Here is a 23,985-nt window from a genome sequence, read left to right as displayed (position 1 = left end):
AGTCTTGGCATGGAGAAAAGCCCCAAAGAAGAAGTCTACAGACACTGATAAAGTTGTCTTTATCTTTAAAAGGGGAACTGAGCTTCTTGCTACCTTCTCCCCAACAGAAAAGAAAAAGGAGCCACAAGTCTTCATTAGACATAAACAGAAATATTTAAAGTCAGTATAAGAACCTTAAAAGGTTACACAAGAATAAATGGTGGCAAGGGGGTATTTTCAAGATATAGCACTAAATGAAAAACAGCAGGCTAACAAAACAGAGTATATATTATGATTCCATTTTTAAAAACAAGCAAGAATATTAAAAATATTGGAAGGATATAGACAAGAATGTTAATGGATTAAGAACAGTAGTTATCTCTGCATGATGGAATTATAGGTAATTTTAATTTTCTTGGTTTTCTTACCTGTATTTTCTAAATTTTCTGTAATAATTATGTATCATTTATTTAGAGTAGAAAGAAAGTAATTTAGAACTTCCCTGGTGGCACAGAGGATAAGAATCTGCCTGCCAACGCAGGGGACACAGGTTTGATCCCTAGTCTGGGAAGATTTCCCATGTCTTGGAGCAACGAAGCCCATGCACCACAACTACTGAGCCCAAGCTCTAGAGCCCACCAGCTGCAACTACCGAAGCCTGCGCACCTAGAGCCTGTTTTCTGCACAAGAGAAGCCCGTGCACCACAACAAAGAGTAGCCCTCACTCACTGAAACTAGAGAAAGCTCATACAAAGCAATGAAAACCTAGCGCAGTCAAAAAATTTAATAAAAGTAATTTAAAAAGAAAAGAACAAAGTATGGAAGGAAGCAAGAAAATTAGCAAATGAACAAGATAGAAATTGGAAGAACATGTGAGCTACCTCACATATAGATTTAAAATATTTTCCCCATATTTTTAAAAGTTTTCAAGTTGTCCTGTGAATTCCGTATTAATACTGAGGGGATCACTTTAGTGTTAGGTAAACCTATTCATACTTAATTTTATATTGAAATGCTGTAAGAATATTACAAAATTGCTTTAGATAATTTTCAGTTGTCTTAATCTGCATCAGTTTTAAAGCAAATATTAACCCATTTTTCACAGAACACTGAAAAATAATATAGATGAAAATATATTAAGCTGGTTCTAATAAGGCTGGATGTTTAAAAATGTGTAAGTAAAAAACAGAGCTTAAGGACAGCTTAAAGGAAGTCTTAAAACATTAAATTAATATTTGAAGAATTAAATGAATATTGTTGTTCAGTCGTTCAGTTGTGTCTGACTCGTTGTGACCCCATGGACTGTAGCACACCAGGATTCCCTGTCCTTCACCAACTCCTGGAGTTTGCTCAAACTCATGTCCATTGAGTCGGTGATGCCATCCAACCATCTTATCCTCTTTCGTCCCCTTCTCCTTCTGCCTTCAATCTTTCCCAGCATCAGGGTTTTTTCCAATGAGTAGTCTTTTCCAATGAGTCGGGTCTTTGCATCAGGTGGCCCAAGTATTGGAGTTTCAGCTTCAGCATCAGTCCTTCCAATGAATATTCAGGACTGATTTCCTTTAGGATGGACTGGTTTGATCTCCTTGCAGTCTAAGGAACTGTCAAGAGTCTTTTCCAGCACCACAATATAAAAGCGTCAATTCTTCAGTGCTCAGCCTTCTTTATGGTCCAACTCTCACATCCATAGACAACTACTGGAAAAACCATCAATTCAGTTCAGTTCAGTAGCTCATTCATATCCGACTCTGCGATCCCATGGATTGCAGCATGCCAGCCTTCTCTGTCCATCACCAACTCCCAGAGCTTCCTCAAACTCATGTCCATCGAGTCGGTGATGCCATCCAACCATCTCAAACTTTGTCATCCCCTTCTCCTCCTGCCCTCAATCTTTCCCAGCATCAGAGTCTTTTCCAATGAGTCAGTTCTTCGCATCAGGTGGCCAAAGTATTTTAAGCTTCAGCTTCAACATCAGTCCTTCCAATGTATATTCAGGACTGATTTCCTTTAGAATGGACTGGTTGGATCTCCTTGCAGTTCAAGGGACTCTCAAGAGTCTTCTCCAACACCACAGTTCAAAAGCAATTCTTCTGCACTCACTTTCCTTTATGGTCCAACTCTCACATCCATACATGACTACTGGAAAAACCATAGCTTTGACTAGACAGACCTTTGTCAGCAAAGTAATGTCTCTGCTTTTTAGTATTCTTTCTAGGTTGGTCATAGCTTTTCTTCCAAGGAGTAAGTGTCTTCTAATTTCATGGCTGCAGTTACCAAATGCAGTGATTTTGGAGCCCCCCAAAATAAAGTCTGTCACTGTTTCCATTGTTTCCCCATCTATTTGCCATGAAGTGATGGGACCAGATGCCATGATCTCAGTTTTTTTGGTTGGTTTTTTGAATGTTGAGTTTTAAGTCAGCTTTTTCACTCTCTTCTTTCACTTTCATCAAGAGGCTCTTTAGTTCTTTGCTTTCTGCCATAAGGGTGGTGTCATCTGCGTATCTGAGGTTATTGATATTTCACAATCTTCATTCCAGCTTGTGCTTCATCCAGCCCGGCATTTCACATGATGTACTCTGCATATAAGTTAAATAAGCAGGGTGACAATATACAGCCTTGATGTACTCCTTTCCCTATGTGGAACCAGTCTGTTTTTCCATGTCCAGTTCTAACTGTTGCTCCTTGACCTGCATACAGATTTCTCAGGCGGCACGTGAGGTGTCTGGTAATCCCATCTCTTGAAGAATTTTCCAGTTTGTTGTGACTCACAGTCAAAGGCTTTGTCATAGTCAATAAAGGAGAAGTAGATGTTTTTCTGGGACTCTCTTGCTTTTTCTATGATCCAATGGATGTTGGCAATTTGATCTCTGGTTCCTCTGCCTTTTCTAAATCCAGCTTGAACACCTGGAAATTCATGGTTCATGTACTGTTGAAGCCTGGCTTGAAGAATTTTGAGCATTACTTTGCTAGCATATGAGATGAGTGCAATTTGTGTGGTAGTTTGAACATTCTTTGGCATTGGCTTTCTTTGGGATTGGAATGAAAACTGACCTTTTCCAGTCCTGTGGCCACTGCTGAGTTTTTCAAATTTGCTGGCATATTGAGTGCAGCATTTTAACAGCATCATCTTTTAGGATTTGAAATAGCTCCACTGGAATTTCATCACCTCCACTAACTTTGTTTGTAGTGATGCTTCCCAAGGCCCAGTTGACTTCACATTCCAGAATGTCTGGCTTTAGGTGAGTGATCATACCATTGTGGTTATCTGGGTCATGAAGAACTTTTTTGTATAGTTCTTCTGTGTATTCTTGCCACCTCTTTTTAATATCTTTTGCTTCTGTTAGGTCAATACCACTTCTGTCCTTTATTGTGCCCATTATTGCATGAAATAAAAACCATACCTTTGGCTAGATGGACAGGCAAAGGCAAAGTAGTGTCTCTGCTTTTTAATATGCTGTCTAGGTTTGTCATTGCTTTTCTTCCAAGGGGCAAGTGTCTTTTAATTTCATGGCTGCGGTCACTGTCCACAGTGATTTTGGAGCCCAAGAGAATAGTCTCTCATTGTTCCCATTGTTTCCCCATCTATTTGCCATGAAGTGATGAGACTGGATGTCGTGATCTTTGTTTTCTGAATGTTGAGTTTTAAGCCAGCTTTTTCACTATCCTTTTTCACCTTCATCAAGAGGCTCTTTAATTCCTTTTTGCTTTCTGTCATAAGGGTGGTGTCTTCTGCATATCTGATGTTATTGATATTTCTCCCCGCAATATAGTTCAAATCAAAATAAGAAGAAAATAATTGTTTAAATTGTGTTAAATACAATGTTGTAAAATGTCTCCAAAAGCAAGAAGATATAAACAAAGAAAAAGTTATTTATAAAGCCACAATATATTGGGTAATTTTGTATCCAACTGAAAGTTGAAACATTTTCATTTTACAGATTCTATTTAGTCTCCTAATAGTTTTATTCACTGTTGTATTTAGTGCTCATTTCAAGCTTTATGTTATTGATGGGATGCTAGAATATTTGACATTATCCACAAAAACTGTTACCCACGGAGGTGAGAACTACTTCTCAGATGTACTGCTTCACAAAGAGATAAACTCAGAAATCCCTAAAATCATTTAAAGGAACTAATAAAGAGTTCATTTAAAAATAGTTTAAAATATTTCATACTCACAGCAATATTTCGGACATACTGGATCCTATTTCAGATTTGGCCTGAACATAAAAGAGAAAAGTTTATTTGCACAAGTGTCAAACTTAAGCTTTGGAAGGCTATTGTATTTTAACTACCCTCATTTAAAAGATACATGTTTTAAATATATGATGCAACGCCTCTTCATTCAAAGTGTTTATTTCAGAGTCTTACTGGATTTTTTAAGAGAAGTCAGTGAAAACTAAACACAGACATCCCTTAGGAATCATTTCAGAAATAATAATTGGCTAAAAATCAGTTAAACTCTTCCAGCAGGAATGATTAACACATTAATGAATTAACAGACTTTACACTTTCATTACAAAGTCTCTTTAAGCTCTTTTTTGGGCACTTTGATTAGAGCTCATTATCACCTGCCTATAATTTCACAATTATGTGTGAATTATACACGTTTTCAAATCTGCAAAGGCCCTCAAGCGATATTTCAATGGAATAACCAATGTAAGTAAACCAGAGTATAAATTTAAAGCACCAAACCTTCTCAAAGAATAATAACTATCCTTTTATTAAATGATTTTATTAGGAAATATCTCTTATACATAAAAACATATATAATCTATACTTAGGGGATAAAGAGTTTTAAAGGAAATCTATAGATTCACCACTCATTGAAGAAACAGAACTGCACAAATACCATATTTCACAGAGCCCTCGAAAGGGGCTTTCTTATCCCCTAGTGGTAACTATTACCTTGAATTCTGTGTTAGTTATTACTCTACGTTCTAAAACTATATAGTTTTACTACCTTTTATGTATTATTGAGTAATAGATCATTAGTTTTTATATGGTTTAAAACTTTGTAGAAATGGTATTCTTTAATATTGTAGTCATCTGAGGTTTGCCTAATTCAAGTAAGACACAAGAAGCACAAATCATGAAAGAAAAATCAGATATAACTGTCTATTTAAAAATAAAAACCCATCTTTCACTTTCCAGATAACTATCACTCACAAGCATATTTAGTGTTTTACCCTAAACTATGTTTTAGGGAAAGAAAAGTCTTTTGAAATTCTCTGGAACATACTGTTTCCATTGAGTGAGATCATATTTTATGAAGCATTAACATACTTAGGTCTCCCACTAAATACTAATATGAACCCTGTTCATCACATATTTGGAAAAAAAAGAAAGAAATATTTTGGTCAAGGTATATTAAATTTTTTGAAGTGTTTTTCCTCTAATTGTTTCCAAATATTTTTAATCATAGACCAAGGGCCCAAAATGATACCTGATGATAAAAAGACTGAAAAGCTTCAGCTTCTGGGAGCAGAGTCTTTTGACTGCTTGTTATCTTGAAAAATATATTCAGGATACACAAAAGGATGATGTCAGATTAAGTGATTCAGTTTTTTTGAACTCATGTGAAAGGCTACATTCCAAGGGGCAAGTCTGCTAGATAAATAACGAAAGAAAATTCCACATGCTGTCATTGATGAACACTGATTTTTTTTTTCCCCCCACTCATGGTCCAGGCAGAACACTGAAGTTTTGCCACTTATTTCCTTAAAAGTGTTTGAAATATAAATTTACCAGACTGAATGTTCCATATTCTTCCCTCAGAAAATGTGTCAAAAATCCTAGCAATGTTGTCTGGTCTCCCCAGGTCCAACGAGCTTGATTGAGGTAGGATGAGACAGGCAGGTAGATATAGGGCAGCAGACCAGCAGAGAAGCACAGACTCAACTTCAACAGGGAGCCTGGGGAGAGTTCCTGCATTAGAGCACAGGGAGTCACATGTATCACAGTGTTTATTTTAGTCGGATTCATCCTGGAACTTCAAGAACATATCAAGGAAAACATCAAATATGTTTACTCAGAGCTGATCTCTCAATTTATAGCAAGTCACCACGGAAGATGACATTAAACCTTCTGATTACTGTGGATTACTAGGAAATTGCATCAGCCTGAACTCCTTTGCATGGCAAGTGAAATCTGAGTGAAGCAAATAATATTAGCAAAGACATGATTTTCATGTTTATTGCATCCTCTACATTTAAAACCATGTCATGACATGCAGCATTGCACAGCTGAGACTACCCACTTGGAAGTGATTACAGTGTTGATTATGGTGTTTGACTGTTTTCAAAATTGCCCAAGATATTGTTCTAATACTGATTCACTTCATTTTCATTATCAGGAGTAGGCTTTAACTATATACTATATTATGACTGCACATTAATAATATATTCTTTCTACAAGGGTTTTGGACATTTCATGGAAATCCTTAGCACAAATTAAGCTAGTTTTTAAGTAACACTCAAGTTCATCCAAATGCTATATTTTTTTCTGTTTACATAGGAAAGAAGGAAATTTGTTGTTGGATGCAACAACCTTGCCTCAAACAGAATATATTTCCCATCTGCACGTTTCTTCTTTGCTTTTTCTTTTTTGACCATGTCACATGGCATGTGATTTTAGTTTCCCCACCAAGGATCGAGCCTTGAAGTAACTGAAGCACAGAGTCTTAACCACTGTACTGCCAGGGAAGTCCCGCTTCTGCACATTTCTGAAACCAAGGGAAACTCTGCCAAATTTTTACAAAGATTGGGTCCGAAAGAATACTATGGTTGCTTTAGTAATTGGAAATGTCATCTCTTACAAACATCGTGATTGGAAATTGCCAAGTTTTTCTTTACGAAAAAGGGAAATTCATAGGTGACAACGAATATGAGAACCAAGATTTGCATTCACCAGAAGCAGAAAAGTAGTTGACTTACACTAGCATTTTCAAATAAACATTCTTAGTTGAAAATGGAGTGTTTTTATTACAGTACTGATTTTGTTTGACATTTCTAAAGTGGTAATGAGATTCATAAAAAATGATGGGATGAAAAAATGGAAGAAATAACTAATTGAAGAATAAGCCTTTGCTAGTCTTAAAAGTAGCTTTAAAGAAAGTAAATATTTAGATTTTAGCAGTTTCTGCACACTATAAAGTTCAGTTTAGAATGGCAAGACATAGTTGCTGCAGAATTTTCCTTTTGTGTGGGAAATAGAGAAACAAACACATGAGAACTGTTACAGAGAGTGCAGGAGAGTGGCTCTGAGTCCTAGCTGCATGTACACTGGAATCATGTGGGGAACTTTTAAAACTATCAGTCCCAGGCCCTCACACCAATCAAATAAATCAGAATTATTTTAGGGTGGTGAGAGCACACAAAGGCACACACACACACAAACACCTATTTGCTTTCTTAAATCTTTCCAGATAATTTAAATGAGCAGTTGGGGTTGCAATCAACTAATTTCCTTCTCTGCCTTAGATCACCTGAGCCATCAGATCCAATTCCCTATCACTTCACTGGTAGATCTTATTTTCTAGACTCTGCTCTTTAAATAATAAAAATAAAAGGTGCTCTGAAGAGTCACACTTTCCCAAATTTCATCATTCATCAGAAGTTGATCTAAGTACAGGGTAAAGGCTCTCAGACCAGGTTCCTAACTTGTCAGCTCTGGGTTTGTATGTATTACATGAGAATATGGCTCTCCCTCCAAAGACTTAAAACAAAAGGTTTGCTTTTTAAGTTCATGCCAGAGAATGTATCTCTCTGATATCTAGCCGCACCTTTTCTGATATCAGAAGCCTGGCTAAGAGTGACGCCACCAAGATGGCAACATAAATAATCCCAACTTCAGTCCTTCCCACAAAACACCTTCAGCAACTACCTGTAGACAAGATACTGTTGTGAAAATCCCAGACACTGGGGTTGAGGCTGAAGTCCTGGACCACAGAGACTGAGAAGGACTGCACTCGAAGTTTTGAGGGGCACTCTGACCATATCACTCCTCCTCTAGGCCAGCACAGCACTGCATTAGAGGATTCCTCTTGGGGTACAGTTTTACCAGTGCTCCCCAGGCATTGCAGGATGTTCCCCAGGAGACTCACTCAGTTCTCACTCGCAGGGATCACTGCGGCAGGGGGCGGGGTGGCGGGGAGAGTGGATCTTTGCAGCTCAACCACTGGGGATCAAATAGAGAAGAGAAGGGAAGCAGGGCTTACAGCGACCGGTCTCCAGTCTTGGGAGAACACATTTCTGCTTGCAGTGGTGCCAGAGCAGAGATTTCAGCCAGCAGTTTTGTGCATCTACAGAGTCGAGCCAGTGGCTGACTCTACTCTAAAATAATTTTTATTTAATTGATGTGGGGCATGTATTAACATGATGAAAGTCACATATGACAAGGCCACAGCTAACATAATACTCAATGGTGACAGACTGAAAGCTTCTCCTCTAAGATCAGGAATAAGACAAGGGTTCCCACTCTCACCTCTCATGTTCAACATAGTACTGGAAGTCCTACTCAGGGTAATTAGGCAAAAATAAATAAATAAAAGGAATCCAAACTAGAAAGGAAGTAAAATTGTCTCTGTTTGCAAATGACATGATCTTAAATAGGAAATCCTAAAGATTCTATCAAAAAGCTGTAAAACCTGATAAACTTAGGAAAGTTACAGGATACAAAATTAGCTGTGTTTCTATATACTAACAATGAACTATCTGAAAACAAAAAACTATTTCATTTACAATAGCATAGCATCAAATATAATAAATAGCTTAGGAATAAATTTAACTGAGGAGGTATTATTGAAATATCTGTATACTGAAAACTATAAGACATTGATGAAAGAAACTTAAGACACATATGAAAAGATATCTCACATTCATGAATTAAAATAATTAATATTGTTAAAATGTTCATACTACCCAAAGCCATCTATAGATTTAATAATATCCCTATTAAGCCTTGTATGAAACTAATAAATAAGTAAATCCCATGTTTTCTGATGCCATAAATGTCACATTGGGCATTTTTACTCAAAAACCTACCTTCTCCTTTAAAAGTCGAAAGAGAATCCATGGTATTATGCACAAAACATAGAGTACTATTGTGTGCTGATTACATAAGCTAAGGCCACAGCAGAAAGCACCAATTTTAGCTATCTGAAAAATATTAAAAGAAAATAATCCAACTTAAAAACTCATCAAAAACTAAGAAAGCACAATAGTAAAAAGCTATTCTTTCTATTAAATCTAAGCATTTATACAGTAAGCCAGGTTAACATCAACCTTTTAATGTAAACAATCATGCTTTAATACTCGCTAATATGTATCACCATTATTTTATTAATATTTTTCATTCTTATCAAATCACTGCAGTCTGATCTTAAATTACTGTCTTCAAACTAGGTTTTAGGAAGTCCCATATGATGACAAGTGCTAACAGTAATAGGACATAGTATAGTTCAAGTGAAATCTAGAACTAAATTTAAGCAATTGTTTTACTTCTATTAAATTAATTAAATATAACACTTTTATTTAGAAACCTGGTTCCCTATGGGTGGTCTTTTTGCTATTTTTGAACATGTGTTATTTTCATAATCATAAAAAGGTTTATTTTAAACAAAAAATAAACTCTAATATCATCACAGGTTTGTTTATGGAAACCACAGATAAACCTTGATGTTCTTTTGTCTCTAAATTCTTTAATGACACAGGCTGCCCATATATTAAGATAATCCAGCACTCTTCAATGTGTAGACGGTAAGCCCTTAGAAGACAGGGTTCCTCCACATTGCAAATTATTTTGATGATAGTGGTGGCTTTAGAAGTCATTGCAATCTCTTCAGAACAACTTCATTTTACATGTGATTACTTTCCTTTTAGTTAAAAAAAGTACAAATTATTTGATCTTTTGTGAAATCAGAAAATAAGCCAATGCACCATAATGGTAAATAATTTAAGGTGGTCAACCTAGAGCTTGGTATCTTAAGATCACACACACACACACACACACACACACACACACACACACACGACAGTGGATTAGCTAATAAGCCTTTCTTTCCAATAAGACTCAAAGGGGATTTCACAATGCCCTCATTCTCCAAAAAACTTTTGAATTCTGAGATGGAAAAAAAATTCTCATGTTTTATGAAGGCTCTCATAGTTCACAGTAAAAAAACTGAGAGTGTTTTGAGAGTGCTTTTTCTCTCAACACGCCTAGATTACCTTGACAGTAATCAGAATAGATAAACAGTATCTAAACCAAAGTTAAAAAGAAATAGAGCATCTGTCTAAAAATTAAAACAAAAAGTGATTTCACTTTGATCAAAATAGGTTACCTTTGATCTTTCTTGTGCAGTTGCTGCCTCCTCAAAATGTACAGTAAGAGCCATAAGCAGCCCCACAAACAGATTGTTTAAGCTAAAAACCTCTGCTGCAATGGACCACTGCCATGTTAGACGAGAAAATGAAAACACCCCCGCAGCAAGGATTCCTCCAGCATATGAGCCAGAAAGCCTGCAAATACAGATAACATGAAATCTTCTTTCCCAACAAAAAGAACTGACTTTATTTTCCTTTTTATAAACTGTAGCAGCAGAAATTATGACAGCCGCCCAGCACTATCCCAACACATTAGATGGTTAATACATTACTTCGTGTAATAATTCATTTCAACAGATTTTAATTACAAAGTCCATATATTAACCTACTAAGAAACAAATGAACAAACCTGCTTGGTATCTTATGAACTGAATGAGGTTTAGTTCTCCGATGTACTCTTTAGGATTCAAGCCATTTCAGAAAGCCTGAAGAGACAGAAACTAGAGAGATAACAAACCTGTGCCATTTTTCTTGCTATATCTAAGAAGAAAAATGATCATGACTGATTAAGACTGAAAAATTAATGAAATGGCAGAGTACTTGTTTGATAGAAACAGACTTACAGACTAGAGAATGAACTTATGGTTACCAGTGAGGAAGGATGGGGTAAAGGGATAGTTATGGAGTCTGGGATGGACATGTACACACTGCTGTATCTAAAATGGATAACCAACAAGGACCTACTGTATAGCACAGGGAACTGCTCAATGTTGGTGTCAGCTTGGATGGGAGGGGAGTCGGGGGGAGAATGGACACATGTATGCGTATGGCTGAGTGCCTTTGCTGTTCACCTGAAACTATCAAAATATCACAACATTGTTGATCAGCTATATCCTAATACAAAGTAAAAAGCTTTTAAAAATAAATAAATAAAGGGAAAAAAAGGAATATCTGTTTGGGAACTCTCACTCCTTGTGGAACGTTTGGATCTAGGTACTTTCTACATTTATCTCCTAACATATGGCAAAGTATGTCTTGGTCACAATATTTGGTGACTTTAAGATCTTGTAAGCTAAATTCCTAGCTTCTAATGATTTCTTCTTTACACAAAGTCAAAGTTAAAAATGATATATATTTTTTTTTTTAAAGAGAAGGGTGAGAGTGTGAATTTTAGTAACACAGAAGAATCAAATGCTACACTTGGAAACAAATTCCTCACTCCCAATGCCAACAAAAGCCCACATTTCAAATTAATTGAGGAATCTGGATCTCAATTTAGAGATATGATTTGAGAGGTCAAATCATAGGTCATTACTTTTTAGCTGTATTGTTTTATATAAAAATTATGGAGTAATTATATAGCTTTTAATCAACCTTAATAGAAAAAAGAGGTAACAAATTTCAATATCACCAAACTTGTTTTTCTTTGAATTTCTCTTTACAACTTTCCTGCTCTCTTTCCTTTATAAAAATCATCAGTTTCCTGTTTCTTGCAGAATACTCCATTTTCCCAGTTATCCTGATTCAATAACCTAAAGTTATTTCTTCCTTCCAAATTCCTTTCCAGATTCCTTTCAATTTGTATTCCTATTGCCTTAGATTCAAATTAATAGTTTCCTAACTTGCCTTACATTTTTTCTAATCCTTCTGCAATATAACATCAGATTAAACTTTCTAAAGCATACTCTTTGTGAATACTCTTTATTCCTACAGGATGAATTAGAATCAACCTGGAATCCAGGCTCCCAATAAACTGGGCCCCCTAGACACTAATTACCAACATGACCTCCCACCAAGTAGTCAAGCTCCTTAAAATTCCCTAATAAGACTTGCCTATTCCTAGCTCCATACCTTTGCCCACGCTGTAGCCCTGAATTGAATGTCCTCCCTGCTCCTTTATTAAAGCTCTACTCTTCTCTCAATTTTCTCTTCAATCCCCAGGTTTCTAAACCGATCTCTGCATATCAAATATTTTTACATTTTTTTTTGAAATGTGAACTGGAGCTAAACTTCACTTAATTGGAAGCATCTAGCCCCAAGCACAGAAAGGAAACCTAGCAAACAAAAGAATGAATTAATCTTAAAGTATTAGTAACAATTTAAAGAAACTTCTAAGTTTCAGCTGTCAATATGACTTTGGAAAGTCAGCAAAAGGTACAAGATTCATTTTTCTACTTAAAACATAAATTAGCATCCTTGGAGAAATGGCTGATTCCAGAGTTGGAAAAGCTCAAGTACCAAACGAATTAGAAACATTTTGGGACACAAAGTAAGGAGATGCTCAAACGGAGACATGACCAAAGAGCATGTTAGCCAGCTTACAGGACTCTCATTGGCCAAACTGGGGATAACTTGAGCACAGAAATAATTAGAGTAATAGATTGTAACCCAATGAATAAATAAGAATCTATGAATCTAAAAAAAAAGCTATGGATCTGTAGTGATATAAAAAATTGGGTGAGAAGGGAAAGTCCATGGAAAGTCAACTAATAACTATAGAAGAAATTAGAAGAATTAGAAATCCCCACTTGACAACCATCATAATAATTTAAATCAACAGATACCAAAGTAGAGGCTAAAGTTTGGAGTAACAGAAATATGTACACTGTCTAAAGGTATTTCCCTGTAAATAATTACAAAAGAAGAAACGGTAATTACAGTAGCAGACTGGACTCACACAGTCTTAATCACATCATCAAAGTTAACAGCCCAATAATGGGACAAGCAATCATCATATGCTTCTTTATCTATTGCAATAAAAAAGAATACAGCATCATTTCTATGGCATTCCTGCCAAAAATGCATTAAGTGAATTTAAGCAAGAGGACAGACAAATTCAGACTGAAGGACATTCTACAGAATAACTGATCTGTATGTATCAAGAAATGTCAGTCTTGAGAAAAACCAAAATCATCATGAGAAACTGTCCCAGATTAGAGACCAAAAGGATGACAATAGAATAAAAGGCATGATCTAGGACTTTCTTCTACTATAAGCATGTGGAAAAAATTGGATCAAGTCTGAAGATTAGGTAACAGTGTTCTATCATTGATAATTTGTTTTGAGACCTACACTGTGTATATGTAAGACAATGTTGGTTTAAAGAAACATATCTTGAAGCATTTAAGGGTAAAAGGACATCATGACTGCAGCTTATTCTTAAATGGTTAAAAAGCAAAATAATACATACATATCCACTGAGTCAAGGATAAAGCAAATGTGGTAAAATATTAATATTTGGGAACCTGAGAAAAGGGTAGGCAAACAGTGAGCCATTTGTGCCACATTTTTATAAGTCTGAAATTGCATCAAGATAAAAAGTTTAAAGAAATTAGCAAATTTCCAAGACAATTTGCTAACATTTGTTGAGTTTCTTGTTAGCCATGTTTCAGGTATTGTTCTATTGCCTTCTTTATATTCATTTAATTTTCACAATAACCCTATGAGTAGATGGTGGTTTGTCTCCTTTTCTCAAATGAAGAAACTGAGGCTCAGGGAGGCCAAATAATTTTTCCAAGGTCCTATAGTAGGTAATTAAGTGGTAGAACCAGGATTAAAATTGTTAGTCTAGCAATTTAAAATAATTACATTGTGGGCTGCTGCTAAAGCGCTTCAGTCATGTCCGACTCTATGCAACCCCATAGACGGCAGCCCACCAGGCTCCCCTGTCCCTGGGATTCTCCAGGCAAGAACACTGGAGTGGGTTGCCATTTCCTTCTCCAATGTATGAAAGTGAAAAGGGAAAAAAGATGGCTATTTTAGTTTTAATGTCAAATCATTTATCCCAGACTAATGATATACTTCCCTGGTGGCTCAGATGGTAAAGCGTCTGCCTACAATGCAGGAGACCCGGGTACGATCCCTGGGTCAGGAAGATCCTCTGGAGAAGGAAATGGCAACCCACTCCAGTACTCTTGCCTGGAAAATCCCATGGACGGAGGAACGTGGTAGGCTACAGTCCATGGGGTTGCAGAGTCAGACACAACTGAGTGATCTCACTTTCACTTTCAATGATATATTGTACATTTAGTTAAATATGCACCTCTTTGAGTGAAGAATAGAAGTTTTGTCAATCATTAGAATGGTATTTATGTCTATGTGTTATCAAAACAACACACTACCAACCTGAATTCTACACACCTCTCAAGACTGATATTAATCTTTTTTTTTTGAAAGGGCAGTTAAAGTTTAAAATCAGCAAACAGTTAATTAAAGAGAACTGATATGTACAAATCCTCAGGAAGAAAACTCAAGACTCACTAATCTACAATGATTTTTAGCACATTATTATGCTCAGGAAGACATCCTAAAGTGTTTGAATTGTTGACATTAATTATTGGAATTATGAACTATGTTAACTGCCTTTTCAAATATTTCATAAGGTTTTAGAAATTGAAGAGAGTATAAGTAAAATTATCAGTGGTAAAATTTGTCCAGTCACCTTAAACTATTACAGATACTTATGTACATTAGCATTTTATTGAAGACTAATCCTACATCAGCAAGGTCTAAAATCTGAATTTTTCCCATCTCACTTCTGTCCCATATCATCCCCCTGCCAAGGTCAAGATTGTTTTACAATGAATAATCCATATACTCTTTCACCTGATTTTTCTGGGTATTAGAAAAATAATTTGTGAGACTTCTGAGTAAGGTTATAGAAGAGAAGGTAACTGATTATAAAACCAGTAATGAAAATCAAACCTATAATCTTCATCTTTTGAGCATCTCAAAAGAGCTTGCTTATTAATCAACTCAGTCTATAAACTGAAGACAAGAGTAGTGGACCTTTTCTTTTGCTACTGAACATCTAAAATGCTTTCATATCCTTGAGGGATACAAGCTTATGAGGCACAGCCCCTTATTACACACACTGAAATATAGGATATTTTTCTAGTCTCCGTTGCAGCTAGAGCATAGGTATATGACCTGGGCTCTGCCTGTCAGAATCACCTGCTCCATTTTTTGAATTGGAAATTCATGAGGCCAAAAAAGCAGGTATGGAGACAAAATCAGACACGGTGGGTGGGATTTGTGCATCATTTTCACAGACAATAATGGCAGCCCTTTCAGGGTTAGTGCTCAGAATCCAGGTCGGTGTTGGTGATGCGAGCTGGGGTGCCTGGGGCCCAGGGATGGCAGCCACGGTGGTTTCACCAGCACATACGTGCCTGGGACTCTGAATATTTTGGGATCAGAGCCTGCTAATCCAGCCATCCCAGAAATTCTGCAAGCTTTCCAACTTCCTTTTTTTAATTCTAGATTTGAATATTTCCTCTTTTAAAAAGCTTTCCAGTCAGTTCACTTCAGTTCAGTTGCTCAGTCGTGTCCGACTCTTTGCGACCCCATGGATTGCAGCATGGCAGGCCTCCCTGTCCATCACCAACTCCTGGAGATTACTCAAACTCATGTCCATTGAGTTAGTGGTGCCATCCAATCATCTCATCTTCTTACCTGAGCTTATTGATATTTTTCCAGGCAATCTTGACTCCAGCTTGTGCTTGATCCAGCCCAGCATTTCTCATGATGTACTCTGCATATAAGTTAAAAAAGCAGGGTGACAATATACAGCCTTGATGTACTCCTTTCCCTATCTGGAATCAGTCTGTTGTTCCATGTCCAGTTCTAACTGTTGCTTCCTGACCTGCATACAGATTTCTTGAAAGGCAGGTCAGGGTCTGGTATTCCCATCTCTTTCAGAATTTTCCACAGTTTGTTGTGATCCACACAGTCAAAGGCTTTGGCATAGTCAATAAGGCAGATGTTTTTCTGGAACTCTTGCTTTTTCTATGATCTAATGGATGTTGGCAATTTGATCTCTGGTTCCTTTGCCTTTCCTAAATCCAGCTTGAACATCTGGAAGTTCACAGTTCACATACTGTTGAAGCCTGGCTTGGAGAATTTTGAGCATTACTTTGCTAGCATGTGAGATGAGTGCAATTGTGTGGTAGTTTAACATTCTTTGGCATTGCCTTTCTTTGGGACTGGAATGAAAACTGACCTTTTCTAGTCCTGTAACCTAGTCCTGCTGAGTTTTCTAAATTTGCTGGCATGTTGAGTGCAGCACTTTTACAGCATCATCTTTTAGGATTTGAAATAGCTCAACTGGAATTCCATCATTTCCACTAGCTGTGTTCATAGTGATGCTTCCTAAGGCCATTGACTTCGCATTCCAGGATGTCTGGCTCTAGGTGAGTTATCATATCATCGTGATTATCTGGGTCATGAAGATCTTTTTTAGTTCTTCTGTGTATTCTTGCCACCTCTTCTTAATATCTTCTGCTTCTGTTAGGTCCATACCATTCCTGTCCTTTATTGAGCCCATCTTTGCATGAAATGCTCCCTTGGTATCTTTAATTTTCTTGAAGAGCTCTCTAGTCTTTCCCATTCTATTGTTCTCCTCTATTTCTTTGCATTGATCTCTGAGGAAGGCTTTCTTATCTCTCCTTGCTATTCTTTGGAACTCTGAATTCAAATGGGTTTATCTTTCCTTTTCTCCTTTGCCTTTAGCTTCTCTTCTTTTCTCAGTTATTTGTAAGGCCTCCTCAGACAACCATTTTGTCTTTTTGCATTTCTTTTTCTTGGGGGATGGTCTTGATCCCTGCATCCTGTACAATGTCATGAACCTCTGTCCATAGTTCTTCAGGCACTCTATCAGATCTAATCTCTTGAATCTATTTCTCACTTCTACTGTATAATCATAAGGGATTTGATTATAGGTCATACAAGCTGGAATCAAGATTGCCAGGAGAAATATCAATAACCTCAGATATGCAGATGACACCACCCTTATGGCAGAAAGTGAAGAACTAAAGAGCCTCTTGATGAAAGTGAAAGAGGCAAGTGAAAAAGTTGGCTTAAAGCTCAATATTCAGGAAACTAAGATCATGGCATCTGGTCCCATCACTTCATGGCAAATAGATGGGGAAACAGTGGAAACAGTGTCAGACTTTATTTTTGGGGGCTTCAAAATCACTGCTGATGGTGATTGCAGCCATGAAATTAAAAGACGCTTACTCCTTGGAAGGAAGGTTATAACCAACCTAGATAGCATATTTAAAAGCAGAGACATTACTTTACCAATAAAGGTCCGTCTAGTCAAGGCTACGGTTTTTCCAGTGGTCATGTATGGATGTGAGAGTTGGACGGTGAAGAAAGCTGAGTGCCAAAGAATTGATGCTTTTGAAGTGTTGTGTTGGAGAAGACTCTTGAGAGTCCCTTGGACTGCAAGGAGATCCAACCAGTCCATCCTAAAGGAGATCAGTTCTGGGTGTTCATTGGAAGGACTGATGTTGAAGCTGAAACTCCAATACTTTGGCCACCTCATGAGAAGAGTTGACTCACTGGAAAAGACCCTAATGCTGGGAAGGATTGGGGGCAGGAGGAGAAGGGGATGACAGAGGATGAGATGGCTGGATGGCATCACTAACTCGATGGACATGGGTTTGGGTAAACTCCGGGAGTTGGTGATGGACAGGGAGTCCTGGTGTGCTGTGATTCATGGGGTCGCAAAGAGTCGGACACGACTGAATGACTGAACTGAACTGAACATACCTGAATGGTCTAGTGGTTTTCCCTACTTTCTTGAATTTAAAAGTAAAAAGCTTTATTGAGATATAATTCATATAATTCACTTATTTAAAATGTACAATTAAAGATTTTCAGTATGTTTACAGATATATGCAACTATCATTACAATCAATTTTATAACATTTTCATCACCTCAAAAAGAAACTATCTACTTTAACTATCTCCCCCAATCTCACTGCCAGACTTAAGTAACCACTAATCTACCTTCTGTCTATGAATTTCCCTCTTCTAGGTTTTCATATAAGTGGAATCATATAATATGTGGACTTTTGTGACTGACTTCTTTCATGTAACATGGTATGTTCAAGGTTCATCCAACTTGTAGTATGTATCAGTATTTTACTTCTTTGTACAGCTGAATTAATATTCCACTATGTAGCTATTCCACATTTTGCTTATTCATTCTTCCACTGAGGGACATATAGATTGTTTCCATCTTTTGCCTACTATGAATAGTTCTTCTGTAAACATTTGTGTACAAGTTTTTGTGTGGACATGTTTTCACTTCTCTAGGGTATATACGTAGCAGTGGAATTGCTGGATCCTAAAACAACCCATTTAATCATCTGAAACTACTAGACTGTTTTCCAAAGTGGCTACACAATTTTACGTTCCCACGAGCAAAGGATGAGGGTTCTGATTTTTCCACAACCCAGTGAACACTTGTTATCTGATTTTTTGATTCTAGTCATCCCATTGGGTGTGAAAGGGTATCTCACTGAGATTTTGATTTGCATTGCCTTAATGGCTAACAATGCTGAGCACCTTTGCAATTGCTCATTGGTCATTTCTACATCTTCCTTGGAGAAATGTCTTTTCAAATATTTTGCCCATTTAAAAAACTGCTGTATCTTTCTTATTATTGAGTTGTAGCATTCTTCCCAACTTCCTTTCAATATGCTTCTTTTCTGCTAAAGACAGCCAATCACTTGCAACTGAGAATCCTGACTATCTGCCTTCCTTCTTTATTATTTCTATTGTCTTCAAGAAAAACTGTGAGGAAATTCTGAAAATAAATGCTGCAGTTGTCAAAGCTTTGTGGAACATAGAAAAGAAGGAAGTATGCCTAAGGGCAAAAAGTTATGCATGCATCCATGCAGAGAATATAAAACATTTTGGAGGCCTCATTTTATTAATACTATCCCTGATTTCCATAAAATAATGTATATAGGCTATACCTTTGAGAGTCTCTTTGCTTCCAACAGTCTTTTATATATCAAACTGTGCATGTTCCTTCAAAGGCACAGGTTTGAACACAATGCCTTTAAAAGCTTGTTTCGTGCTAAGACTCAGAATCAATCAACATTTACTGACCATTGGAGAAGGAAATGGCAACCCACTTCAGTACTCTTGCTTGGAAAATCCCATGGACGGAGGAGCCTGGTAGGCTACAGTCCATGGGGTCGCTAAGAGTCAGACACGACTGAGCAACTTCACTTTCACTTTTCCCTTTCATGCACTGGAGAAGGAAATGTCAACCCACTCCAGTGTTCTTGCCTGGAGAATCCCAGGGACGGTGGAGCCTGGTGGGCTGCTGTCTATGGGGTCGCACAGAGTTGGACACGACTGAAGCGACTTAGCAGCAACGTGTATGGTCTAGTGGATTAAGAAAAGTAGAGATAATTTGAAACGTCTGCTCTGAGGAAACTCTGCAAGCTAAGGAGGGCTACAGAACAAGGACTTGTAGGTAGCAAACAATGTGTAATAATAAGCACTCAGCTGAGGCTGGAGACTGTAGAAGCTGTGGATGTGGGGTGGCAGCCTCGGTCCACATGGCTGTGACAAGGTCTGCAGCAGCCTGACCTGGGCTGGGGAAGGCTGTAAGGAGCCAGGGTGAGTTTTACTAGGTAGGTAGGGCAGAAGGACAAGAGGAAAAGGTGTTAAAGCAATGAACTACAGGGTCTACACTGAATGGGGAAGGAAGCAGAGCCAGTAGGGGGCTGATGGAGATCAAAAGGATGAGCAAAGGGATCTAGGTCTCAGTTTAATGGAAAACAAGTGTAGGAGCACCAAGAAAATGAGCAAATTGAAAGCTCAAATCAGGCAGGGAGTGAGAAGAGAGATGGAAGAGTTTAATGAAGCTGTTGTCAAAATCATAAGATACCCATTAAAATTAAGAATTTGTCTCAAAAGACAAGCAGTACATGGTATACTAGTAAGTCTGCAGGGTGAGAGCAATGTAGGAAGAGAGGTGTGTGGTCTAGTGCCACAATGTCACAAGCAGGCAACCAAGCAGATTTGACATCAATCAGCCTACAGCAAGCTGAGTCTGTGACTGGCTGACAGGTCAAAGGATAATGTCAGCAATGGTGAGGATGAAGAGCTTCTGAAGGCTTCAGAGACGGTCTCCAGTTCATTCACTGACTCTGCAGGTAGGCAGTCTTGTTACATTGTTCACGGTACATGACAATATCTGTGCATGCTTTGTTCCCCCTTATTGAGATGGAGATAAAATGACTAGCAGGCAAGCTGATGTCGAGAACACTTTCCTGAAGGCTATTTTCAGGGTCACAGTGAGGCTCAGGATTGGCCTCACGTTGTCCACATCTGCAGCCTCCATCCTCTGTTCTCACCCTAGACCTCTGTTGGAATTGTTCTCACTGGGGTCTCCAGTGACTGTCTAACCATCAAACAGGGCAGGCTCGAGGAACCTCTCTGCTGTGTTGATCACTGCCCCAGCCACACTCTACCAAGTTGACCATCTGGACTTCACGGCCTCTGGTTTTCCTTTTATGGCTCTGTGTCTTCCTTCTGTGTTTTCTCCAAATGGCTCCTCTTCTTGCATTTAACACCTTTCAAGCTAGTGTTTCTCAAAGATTTCATTCTGAAGAAACTGTTCTCACTCTACTTTGCCTGGGTGACTTTATTCACTATTTTGACTTCACCTGCCAGCGACAAACTAAAGAAACTAAATCCGTCTCCAGCACCGCCTCTCCCTTAGTTTTGAACTTAATCTTATCCCCAACTTACTGTTGTACCCTCACCACAAAGCCACCGCAACTCTGGATGTCCCACAGAACCTCAGGGTCAGTACATGCAAAATTAATTTCTCATCCTCTTCCCTGAAATAATTTCTTGTGTTCTCTATCTTAGTGAATTTCATTATCTTCCTTGTTTGCTGCTGCTGCTGCTAAGTCACTTCAGTTGTGTCTGACTCTGAGCAACCCCATAGACGGCGGCCCACCAGGCTCCACTGTCCCTGGGACTCTCCAGGCAAGAACACTGGAGTGGGTTGCCAGTTCCTTCTCCAATGCATTGAAGTGAAAAGTGAAAGTGAAGTCGCTCAGTCATGTCAGACTCTTAGTGATCCCATGGACTGCAGCCTACCAGGCTTCTCCGTCCACGGGATTTTCCAGGCAAGAGTACTGCAGTGGGTTGCCATTGCCTTCTCCTTGTTTAGTTATCTAAATTAAGAGCCCTAGGAATCATCATCAGAGCTCCTCTTCCTTTCCAACATCCTGCCAAATGGACTTCATCAACATTTTATAAAATCATGCTCTTCTCTCCTCCCACACTCACTTCCCTAGGTCAGCTCATCTGACTCATCACCTCAGGCTCACACAATGTTGTAGGTTTATGTGCTGCTTGCTTCCAGCCCTGGGCTCACCACTGCCACCAGAGTGAGGGATCTAAGGCACATCTGATGTTGAGCTTTTCTGTTTCCAACCCTTCAAGGGTTCCTCTTTGATTATAAAACATATTACAAGCTTCCCGTGACAACACACATGAATTTTCATGATCTGGTCTCAGCCCACCCGTAGCTTCATTTTTGACACAACCTATTTTGAACTGTGTTCCAGCAACACTGAATGACTTGTCCCTGTGCTTACAGGCTGCTTCTCTTCCACCTCAGAGTTTCTTAACACAGGAGATTCTCTGTAACTGGAACACAGCTTTGCCTTCACTTGGCCACTCCCACTGATTGTTTACAACTCAATACAGGCTTCACCTTTTCAAGAAGTTTTCACAGAAGTACTTTTGCAATGACTAGGGTAACTGCCCCTTCTCCAGATTCTCATTAAATTAAGTGTATTAATAACCTCTTATTATTAATTATTATTAATGATTAATGATTAATTAAATGCATTAATAAATCTGAATAGGGAGATTTTTCTGTATTTCTTAGTAAGAACAATCTTGAGGAATAAAATATTTTAACTGTAACTTACTCAAAACATAGTTAAGAAACCAGATGTGAGGAACTTAAAACTCTCTAAATTGTTAACAAAGCCAATAGAATTTTTTGGACTACTGATACCACTAGATAGCTGCGTCAGTATATTAGCACATTTAAAAGTTAAAAGAATATATCATTTTACAAATATTTGGATGATTTCCTGGAAGAAGAAATGGCAACCCACTCCAGCATTCTTGCCTGGAGAATCCCATGGACAGAGGAGTCTGGAGAGCTACAGTCCATGGGGTTGCAAAGAGTTGGACATTATTGAGTGACTGAACACACACACACAGAACAAAGCTATTCTATTTTTTGGAAACTAAATGTTTATATAATATATATATAATTTCAGACATACTTTACCTTCACTTTTTATTGTTGTTGTTCTTTACTCATATTGCTTTTCACACTGATGTGTAAAGGGAGTTCCTTATATTTTCTCAAACTTTTGTAAATCTCAAACAAAATACCTCAAAATTTCCACTTTATGTCTTTTTGAGCCACATATCAATGAATCTTTCATATCAATAACCCACTGTGAATTTTGGATAAAGACATTATATGTGCAAAAGACTTATCTAAGTGATGCTGCAAGAATCACACTGACAAATATGTCTGAAGGTGAATGTGGTCTTAGACTTGTTAAACAAATAAGATGATTTAGCAAGCACTTTTATTGTCTGTTTATCAGTTTGTTTTTTTTTTTTAAGGCATGAATTCTATGAATCTACTGACTTCTTAAAACTTCCAATTAATCCATTATCTGTTTTGATTGCTAGGGTCTTTGTTATCTTATGAGTTTGACCAATAATATCCCTCTCAATGAAGAGGTTCCCAATGCTGGTGATTGAATAAATTAGTTGTCATTTGCTCTTTTGGGCAATAATTCTAACCAAAACACACACTCCACAATTTTTTTCCCCTGAAAAGGCTACAACATACCTTTGTAATTTTTTGGCAGAATTAGATTATATAAGCAGAGTGAAACACTATGCATGAATGCTGGTAAATGAATTGTAGTCCAAATTTCTGGCTAAGCAATATTTCTTTTAAAAATATAGGGGAGGAATATTTAATCTGACCTTGTTATTTAAACATGAGTTTTAAGTGAAAATGTTGTTCTGAATCCACAAAACAAGCTGTTTGGTATCATCCATAAAGTCAAATGAATAGATGGAGAGTAAATATAAATGCCTCCCAAATAAGACAAAACAACTGTCTTCTACCTATAGACTAAGCCTGACTTTTTTTTCAAAGAAAAATGACATAATCAAAAAACACCAAGGTGTTTTCACTTGGCAATCAAGGAGGCCTACTTTTAATTTTCATTTCATTCTTTTAAATAAATATGCTTAAGCAATTGTTATTTTTTATAAAGCAACTGAAGAACTGATATACTTATTTACATTTAATGTGCTAAAAGTGATATCTTAAAACTAGCTCATTAAAATTTAAAAGACAAACAGTTTTCTACTGAAATTGATGAACCTGCTACTAATAGGAAACTGGAGAAAAAAAAGAAATTCAAATGAAGTTGTGAATAAAATAAGAACTGGTTTCAGCACAACTCACTAATAAATTACAAAATAATCTAAAATATTTTCCACTTTAATTAAAGAGTAACTTATGATAAATTATATATATATATAATATGAGAAAAATGTTTTCTATTCTCAACCTAGAGGCTCATAGAGCCTCACAGAAGGATATCAAGGTAGCTATTTCTTCAAGTAAAATACATATTTTACAATCTAACATGACTTACAGAAAGATAACATCTTATGAGGCTATATAAAGAACACATACTTCAAACATTCCTATGAAATTTCAGTAAGACAACTATTGTATTTTAAAAGATAGTCACATTTCAACAATCAAAATCAAGTTTTTACACTATTAGAGAGGCATGCTTAATTT

The 23,985-nt window shown here is 37.4% G+C and overlaps 1 protein-coding gene and 1 long non-coding RNA gene across 2 annotated transcripts in view; both read right to left on the bottom strand.

Annotated features, from left to right (window-relative positions):
- The window catches only part of TMEM260 (transmembrane protein 260), a 67,311-nt gene that overhangs the window by 24,220 nt on the left and 19,106 nt on the right, over positions 1 to 23,985 (bottom strand). The window contains 4 exon segments of the mRNA XM_081509570.1: positions 4,159 to 4,199; positions 5,728 to 5,907; positions 9,024 to 9,137; positions 10,319 to 10,496. Coding sequence (XP_081365696.1) covers positions 4,159 to 4,199; positions 5,728 to 5,907; positions 9,024 to 9,137; positions 10,319 to 10,496 — 513 coding nt within the window.
- LOC145513377 (uncharacterized) lies at positions 12,557 to 20,787 on the bottom strand. Its single transcript, XR_014059342.1, has 3 exons — positions 17,837 to 20,787; positions 14,285 to 15,636; positions 12,557 to 13,995 (listed from the first exon to the last, which is right to left on the bottom strand). It is a non-coding gene; the product is annotated as an uncharacterized LOC145513377 (long non-coding RNA).

The sequence above is a fragment of the Giraffa tippelskirchi genome, chromosome 7, assembly GCF_054371585.1.
Source record: "Giraffa tippelskirchi isolate mGirTip1 chromosome 7, T2T-mGirTip1v1.2.pri, whole genome shotgun sequence".
Taxonomy (NCBI): Eukaryota; Metazoa; Chordata; class Mammalia; order Artiodactyla; family Giraffidae; genus Giraffa; species Giraffa tippelskirchi.
Note: the sequence above shows the minus strand (reverse complement) of the source record. Positions and strands in the feature narration are given on the sequence as shown.